At 45.2% G+C, this 8989-nt stretch overlaps 1 protein-coding gene across 1 annotated transcript in view; it reads right to left on the bottom strand.

The window, feature by feature from the left end:
* Window positions 1–964: 964 nt before the first annotated feature.
* LOC8037931 (zinc finger protein Gfi-1) overlaps window positions 965–8989 on the bottom strand; it is a 123267-nt gene continuing 115242 nt past the window's right edge. Inside the window, exon 6 of the mRNA XM_042292818.1 lies at window positions 965–1297. Within this exon, the coding sequence (XP_042148752.1) occupies window positions 1110–1297 (188 nt within the window). The 3' untranslated portion in view covers window positions 965–1109. The remainder of the gene's footprint in view (window positions 1298–8989) is intronic.

Genomic DNA, 8989 nt, shown 5'->3' with positions numbered 1-8989 from the left:
AGTTTCGTATACAGCGGCGTCACCGGTGCGAGCACGTCCGCCGAATAATTCCCAACGCATGCGATGCCGTTTTTTGTCGTACCAACATGTGCTCCTGGCATTTGGCATTGGACGGAAGGGGCGATCGTGCGTGTGTGCTCCAGTGAGTATCCGTATAAGCGATCTGACTCGTTTTCACCGTAGTCAGGCATTATCCATTGGACTTGCAGAACGATACCAGGAACGCTCATCAGTAAGGGCGCTGCGCTCGTCCTCGTCCTGAGTCAGTTTCCAGTCGTTACAGTAATGAAAAGTGTTGGTCCAGAAGCGTAATCGCCTCGATAGCCATCGATGCAGCGGTCTTCAAACCCTTCTGGCCTCTCGCAGACTTTCAGAACTATCTTTCTTCCTTCTAGCCGGCTTGATTCTCGCATTCCTTTAGACTCTATGGAAAGAAACTAAAGAAGAGGAGATAAAAGAGTCCGGTTACGTCAGAACGCCGAGCTCTGATTGGAAGGTTTAGTGGATTGACGCACAGCATAGCTGCCTTCGTTTTTACCCACCCGCTCCCTCCAATCAAAGTGAACAAGCGTGTGCTCAGCTCCTTACGCAGGGTCTATCTACTAATCCCTCTAATCAGATCTCAGCGTTCCCCGCGCGATCTCATATCTTCTCTCTTTCAATCTCTTTTCGTATACACATTTAAGGTGGCGCTCTTTTTTCTTTCTTTTTTATACAGCAATCACCTATTTTCTCTTTAGTCGAGGTCCCATTTAAGGCCGGGTATACACTGATCGTTAGAGCCTGCCATTGGATGCTCGGATTCCTTGAAGTCCCTGGAGCTCTCGAGGACAAGTTGTTCCCGAAAACGTGCGTCAACTTTAAGGAACTCTAGCTCCAGTTATACGCTAGCCGCTGAAGTTGACGAGCTCTTGTAGAAGTTTTCTGGAAAGAACCTGAGCCTGAGTGTCTGAGTAGTTATGACCTTGAGTTTTGGTAGTCTTCAGTCTGCGTGTTTTCGTGGTGCTAAGGACACCGCGAATCTCGACGCTCAAGGTTGTGGTCCTGGCAAAAGTCTGTACAGCGCAGCAGGACACGCGATGACTGGACAGAGTGCGAACCAGACGGAGTTAGATGGGCCTGATGTCGGCGTGTTGAGTCTCCTTGTGCCTCCGGAGGTCGACTTTTCTCTGGAAGGCCCTTCCGCAGACGTCACAGGCGAAAGGCTTGAAGCCCGTGTGTTTCCGGCTATGGGTGATCAGGTTGGAGGACTGGCTGAAGGCCTTGCCGCACACGGCGCACTTGTGGGGCTTTTCGCCTGCGAACAAAACGAGAACACGTGGACACGGGGTCAGACACGCTGCTGGGTTAGTTTTCGTAAAGACCGATTCGCACAGGAGCGTTTGCTCACGTTTTCTAACGTTGTCACCGGAACATCTGTGCATTAAATGTCCCGTGCAATGCTACAGTGCTTATACTGGTTGCCACGCTTAATATGAAGAACAGATATTTTGGTGACTCTCGGAGTAAGCAGAAGTAATACACCGCAACGTAAGCAAACAGCGCTGTGTGAAACGGCTTTAATCTATCATACGCATTAAAGTCTCTCTCGTGCCTAATTACATACGCATTACTTCCAGTCAAAATACATGCACGAACTATGGTACACAAAAATATACCTAATTACATTTAACAGCTACTAAACACCAATCCAGAAATATTGTCAATAATTAACCGCTCCGACACAACACACAAATTTAACGTAGGTCTAAAATAGCTCTTAGATTTAACATAAAGTATTTTACTTAGACTTGTTAAAACGGCTATTGTACTATGATATGTTTTATGATGTCCAATATGAAGCAACGTTTTGAAATATCAGTATTTATTGTTTGCAAAACGTTCAAATTGTTTTAATTTGTGCAGTTTGCTACTGATTTACACCGGGAAATAGGGCCTAGTAAGGCAACTTTGCCTTTTCCCCTATCCTTCTGGAAGTTTGTATAAGCAGAGCGTTATCTAATTTTGTCAATTTAGATTTCAATTTCAAAAAGCCTTGGAAGTGAAGTATAAACTACAGTTCACGCATAACATAAAAAAAAAAGAGTGGCCTGTGTAAGCTTGACCTTCCGGTTTATGACAAAATCGCTTAAAAAGGGGCCTTTTATCATATGTAGCACCTTATTTAAGGAACGAACTTTCAGGCTCACCTACTAATCAAATTAACTTAATGAACACATTTTTGACATATGGCTGGTTACTACAGTTTCCATTTTGTTGGGTACGCGTTGGTCGTATCCTAAAGTTTGAAAGAAACGAAGCTGTTGACTCAAAACTCCAGGCTTTAAAGCAATGGCGATAAACGTAAGAGTCGTCTTGTGAGGCCCTGGACAAAAGTTTATACATTTCGTTTGATTAGATAACGTTATACATTTTGCAGTAATAGTATTTTTATTCCTTTTAGCTTATACGATTTCGAGATTATACGCTTAATCTCAAAACGCGCAGATTGGCTCAGTGCATCGCACGTCACCCGCCACCAGCGCTACCATTTCGTTTAAGAGGCGCGCTCTTTACTTAAACGGCAGAACAATCACACCCATGTTCAGCGCTATTAAGCAGCCAGGGCCATGAATTCATGACCCCGTTTAGCGAAAGACGATGGCGACAAGCGGAACCCTCAGGACGAAAAAGAAGCAATAATAATAATAATAAAGAAAAATAGCAAGGGCGGTTGCGTGCACTCACACCCCGAAAAGGCACATGCAGACCCTCACGTACGCGGCGGGCGAGACTTCCCCAAAAAGCCTCCCGCAGAGCCATCGCATAACACGCTCAATATGTCACCCTCTTCTCCTCTATGACTAAATCAGCGAGTAATTTTTCGTGGGAGCTAGGCTGCAAGCGCGCCGGCGTGGCTGAGCGACTGAGGGGTGATCCAGACTCCCCCCCTCTTTTCCCCCTTTCCTCATTCCCGTTTTTCCCATTTTTCTTTCCCTCTCTCCCGCTCAGAGTTTTAGGAAAGGAAAGATGAATGAGCCAGTTTCAGTGAATAGCTATCGACAGTGAACCGTGCAGGCACGCCGCCTACGCTGCTGCCTGCCCAGCCATGGGTTGGGTCACGCCGGCAGCGCCCCTGGCGGCGGCTGCGTGCATTGTTAATGGCCAGCCTGATTGGGTCTGCCCCGTCGATGGCGTAATAGCGGCGGAGGGCGGCCAGCGGCAGCGGGGGTAAGGCGCAACACGTCCCCAGGGCAATTAAGTAATCTGGCCATCTGCATTCAATCACACGCGGTATGTAGCGCGGGGTTGGGGGGCTGGGTTGCACGGGTCGGTGCGGGTATGGGTGGGTCGCCGGCGACGGTGGTTGTTTCAGCGTTCGCCGTGGTGCGGCGCTGCATAACTGATGTGTTTTTTTTTTTATTTTTATTTATCTTGGTTTGATTGTTTAGGTGTTGTTTCTTTCAACTTTTTTGTAAAGCCCACGTTTCTCGTATAACGTTTCGCTTTGTATTGTCCCTATATTTAAAGAGTTATTTGAATTGTGCTTTCTGGCAGAACACGTACCATGTCTACCATGTCTGGGTGTTTCCTACGCCTGACAAATATGTTTTTTGGTCAAGAGAAAACCACAAGCAGTTCTATTTTTAGAGTGAGCTTTTGCTTAACCTTCCGTAGATGAGAGCATGCCTTCCGCCCTTTATACATTAATGACACTACACTTGCACAAATTACCAGCATGTCAATCTGTTTACATTTCTTCTTATCGAGAACAAAACGACATTTTATTTTTACCACCATAATCACTGAATATTTATACAACACCGAAGTTTTCAAGCTTCGCCAGCATCAGGAGGCGCTAAGATGAACCCACTTGCCTCACCCTTGTAACATAGTTCTTTCATAGTTCCATGCCCTTACAGGCAGATCAATAGTAGAGAATAGCATAGCCCTAGCGCAGCCATTACAAGTTGATAAATTTATACTAAATGACTGGCTGACTGCAGTGAAGGACAGAATGTGAGAGCGCGAAGAAGCTATTCGCGGGTTACTAAGACAATTCTTCAATGCACTGTTAGGTGAGTGGAAATGCCTCTAATCGACTGGGGCTTAAAGGTGCCCCAAGGAGACTGCTGAGATGGCCTAAATATGGCAATAACTCACTCTGCAGGCTCTAAGCATTCTATAAATTCCCTGGTCATGACGATACAGGATGGAGTTTCCTATCAAAAAAGCAATCAAAGGTCGCAACACAACGAGGTCATGTCGAGCGATGGGAGGAGGATGTTCCGAAACCAGGACCACTGTCAGCCAATAGACCGTTCCCTTAGGGTCATAGCAGAGAAGGTAAAAAGAGAAAAAAATGCCCTCCCCCTCTCACCCGCGTATCGTCTGCTCCGCCGAGTGGGCTGTACCTAGCATCCGGCTGGCGTACAAACTCTGTTTAAAATCGCGTCATTTTGGAAATTTCAAGCGCAGATGCGCAGATTTTGGTATGCCAGTTGTCGTGTAATACTATGCTAGACAAAAAGACTAACAGGGTCCGATTCCGCTGTTACCTGCGTGCAAATAAAAAAAAAAAAGAAGAATAGGGAAAACTGTGTCAGATTGGCCGGTCTCTCTGGCGAAAAGTAAATCCGGTTGTTGTACCTTTTTTTACTACACGAAATTCGTACTGGTGTAGGCCTTTAGCGACCATGAGTGGAAGTCTGAAATAATAAATAAAACGTGCTCTCCTGCCGCAATACGCGCAGTAGTTGAGGGTAGTACTGCCGGCTGACTCAACCGCTATTTAAGTAACGGAAAAAAGATATGCTAGTTGATCATTTACCGAAATAGAACAACAGAGAGCTCTAGGCTGATTTTTGGAGTAGCCATAACTATTCTAAGAACGCGAACCACTTCACAACGGCAGCCACGAGCGAGAGTTCGATGTTCCGTACAGTCCGCCGATACAGCCCAAGGATGGAGAATGGCAACATCCTGGTTAGTCGTCCGCTAGCGGAGTCGGGCGCGTGCCCTCTCTCTCGTTTTACCCCGCCGAACCCGCTGAAGTTCCCGGATGTACGGAGAGGGCTCTGCTGTCGAACAAAATGGTGCCGCCCAGAGAGCGCTAAATGAAATGGTCTATAGACCGTTCCATTAGGGTCAAAGCAGAGAGGGTAAAAGAGAAAAAAAAATGCACTCCCCCTTTTCACCCCGCATGTCGTCCGCTCCGCCGAGTGGGCTGTAGCTAGCGTCCGGCTGGCGTACAAACTCTGTTTAAAATCGCGTCATTTTGGAACTTCCAAGCGCAGATGCGCAGATTTTGGTATGCCAGTTATCGTGTAGTATTATGCTAGATAAAAGACTCACAGGGTTCAATTGCGCTGTTACCTGCGTGCACATAAAAAAAAAAAATAGGGAAAACTGTGTAGATTGGCCGGTCTCTTTGGCGAAAAGTAAATCCGGTTGCTGTACCTTTTTTACTATACAAAAGTTTGTACTGGTGTAGGCCTTTAGCGACCGTGAGTGGAAGTCTGAAATAATAAATAAAACGTGCTCTCCTGCCGCAATACAAGCAGTAGTTGAAGGTAGTACTGCCGGCTAATCCAACTGCTATTTAAGTAACGGAAAAAAGATATGCTAGTTGATCATTTAGCAAAATAGAGCAACAGAGAGCTATAGGCTGATTTTGGAGTAGCCACAACAATTCTAAGAACGCGAACCACTTCACAACGGCAGCCACGAGCGAGAGTTCGATGTTCCGTACAGTCCGCCGATACAGCCCAAGGATGGAGAACGGCAACCTCCCGGTTAGTCGTCTGCTAGCGGAGTCGGGCGCGTGCCCTCTCTCTCGTTTTACCCCGCCGAACCCGCTGAAGTTCCCGTATGTGTGGAGAGGGCGCTGCGGTCGAACAAAATGGTGCCGCCCAGAGAGCGCTAAATGGAATGGTCTATAGCAAGCGAAGGATCCTCGCGCCTCCGACCGCTGGAACGGTGAAGTGATATCTCGAATGCGCACGGCTCGTTGCTCATACCGATTCAACCCAGCGAGCGCACGGTCGACAGCTGATGAACGGACACATCAATCCCCCGAGGAAGAAAGAAAACAACACACCGCGCTGTTACTGAGGCGATTATTGCATTGTTGTGTTAACTCTCCGCGAAAAATTACAATTTTTCGACTACTCTTATTTGCTTTTCTCATCTACAAAAGCGTCCACATTTTGTGAAAACAGCGCTTGCGATGATGTCAACCATATGTCACGTTTTCATTGGCCACATGTCGTCCTGGCTGCCGGAACAATGCTCCTCCCATCGCCGGAGATGTCTTCGGCGTGTTCGACCTTTGATTGTTTCTTCAACAGGGAAATCGGCCGCGCTTTGTTATGATTTATAATTTTCTGGGATTCTGAGAGCCCATACAGCGAGTCATTGAGGTATTTAGGCAATCTCAGAAACCTCCTCAGGGCACCTTAATGTAGGTCTGATGTTTGCGCACAAAACCGCGAGGCTGGATTGACTCGATTTACGTCCCTACGATGGAAAACAAATAATAAGCGAACTATACCTATTTTTTCCGAGGAGGGTGGGGTCATACATTACGTGCCTATAAAATCCCGTCGTGTTTCTACACTACGGCACATTACTGAAACCATGGCAGTCTAGTGGCAATGCTGCAAAATCCAGACGGGCAGGTCAACGCAATATTTGCGTTATTTCGTGCGGAATCATTCTCGTCTTCAAATTACTAATGTAAATAGAGAAGAGTATGAGGAAAAAAAAAAAAGTCGGTAACCATGCGCACGCTCCTGTTAATTGATTGATTTACAGGTCAGGGTTTCGGAGTACAGAAGAGCAGAGTGCGGCCAAGCTTGATTTCGAAGTGGTAAACTACCGATTTTGACAGTAGCAAAAACCAAAATCTTTTATTTAATAAAAAAAAAAAAAAAAAAAAAAAATTAAGATACAAACAGCTTGAATTTGGAAAAAAAAAGAAGAGTACTTTAGCATAATAACTCTAGAAATATACGCGATATTCAAATTAAACAATACACCTATAGGTTTTGCTATGGGATTAAGATACGAAAAAGAGACCGCTTTGCATAGTTCTACAGAACAAAGTAATACCGCGTGGTGCAATTGACGATCACGAGTATGGAGACGCCACAATCCAAGAAATGAACGGCACGCCGACGCCGCACGTATTTTCCTTTTCTTTTCGGAATACTCCTCGGAATGCGGCGAACTATTCTTGATTCCGGAGCCGAAATTGCCGCCGAGGCTGCTTGCAGCAAGGGCGACACTTTGGCAGATTCTTCACGGCTTTCTTCCCTTTCATTTTATTATTATATGTTTTTTTTTATATTCACAAAAGAGCACTTTGAACCGCTCCCACTTTCCACGGTGAGAAGTTGTTGGGTGGGAGGTCTTCAACCGCAGTTTGAGCGCATCCGAGACCGCAGAGCGGTTTTTCTTCCCTGCAGCACTCATCGTCTTGCGGCGAAGCGGATGGCGCGGGAGAGGTACTTGCTTTTTCAAACTGTATACTCATTTTTTTTTTTCTTTTTTCTTTTGGCGTTGCAGGGCGATTGGAGGAGGGGAGACACAGGCGCTTGAGAGAGAAAAAAAAAATTCGTGTCGGCGCTCTTCGAGTCAGTGTTATAAGTGAACGATAAAAATGAGCGTCGAAATGAGATTCGGGATGACATTTAGACGAGCTACGAGGGATAGGACTATTTCGCCAAATAATAAAAGAAAAAAAAAGAAAGTGAACTTCGAAAACAAAACAAAATTGTCAAAAAGAAAAGTTGAAAAACAGAATAAATGATTTACTTTTTCGCTCGCGCGGGCTTGGCACTTTTCCCGGGATGTGGGTCTCATTCGCCGACGACTTGATCTCGTGGAATTTTTAGGCCTGCTTCAAATTTTCGTCATCGGATTCTTCGTTTTATTTGTTTTTATTCGCCAAAATCTAGGCGACGTAAATACAAAACTCGAAGAATGTAACGTGATTATATAAAAAGCAAAATAATAATAAAAAAAAAAAGTGCACAAATATAGGAGAGAAAAAAAACAAAAAAACGGGGAATTTGAAGGCGCGAAAGTTGGAGCACGCGTGTGTTATTGGCAATAAATCAAGGGGGAATGAAAATTTGCGCCACCTTTTATGTTTTCTTTTTCACTTCGGTTCTCTTTTTACTTTTTTTCTTTTCTAGCGCGTTGCCATCGTTCCTGGGTTGTCATTGGTGACGGGGAAATTCCAGAGCAGCAGGCATGCACACGTACGACGCTTGCGGTCCTATGGCTGCGGTGGCCGGCTGCCGCGACGTAGAAGGGCCCTGGCGAGACTATTATATGCAACGCCACAGGCGGTGATTGAGGACCTTTAGTGTGGGTGCTGTGAGGATGCGCTCATATGGAGGAAAGAAGGGGGGGGGGAGAGGGTGGTTCGGCTCATTGAGGTTGTTGAGAACTCTATAGAGGATTATAAGTAAGTGGAACGCCGGTATTTCTTTTTTTTTTCTTCCTCTTTTGGGTTTGACATGTGGGCAATCTTTAGGATTCAGCCAGCTTCGAAGTCTTGTCGTGGTCAATATGCGTACTCAGAGAAAAGTGCCTTATCAATAGAGTTCTTTCTCCCAACTTTAAACATAATTTTGTTGTTGTACTTTTATCTTTAGAGGGATTCTATGGGACCAACGGCGACCACTTTTACGCGATATGTAGGTCAGTGTTTTGTTCCTGGAGTGAAATACGGCTTGTAGATATTTTGCAATGTTTTCGAAATGAAAATTAGCACATAATACACGTTTACCTATTTTTTATGTCTTATAATGTTCGTACTAGAAACATGTTTATTTTGTTAAATTAACTATTCAACGTGTATACAGTAATAAAATGTGTTTGAACTGTGCTCATGATCTCAACGCTTTCTTTCTTTGGTATCTACGAACATTTCCGCCAACGAATAGCTGATTACAAATTTTCTAATGTGCAGCTATAACACCGATTGGTAAATGGTAGA

The sequence above is a fragment of the Ixodes scapularis genome, unplaced genomic scaffold (assembly GCF_016920785.2).
Source record: "Ixodes scapularis isolate PalLabHiFi unplaced genomic scaffold, ASM1692078v2 PGA_scaffold3__209_contigs__length_174095766, whole genome shotgun sequence".
Classification (NCBI taxonomy): domain Eukaryota; kingdom Metazoa; phylum Arthropoda; class Arachnida; order Ixodida; family Ixodidae; genus Ixodes; species Ixodes scapularis.
The sequence above is the reverse complement of the archived record's forward strand: the minus strand, read 5'-3'. Positions and strand labels throughout refer to the sequence as shown.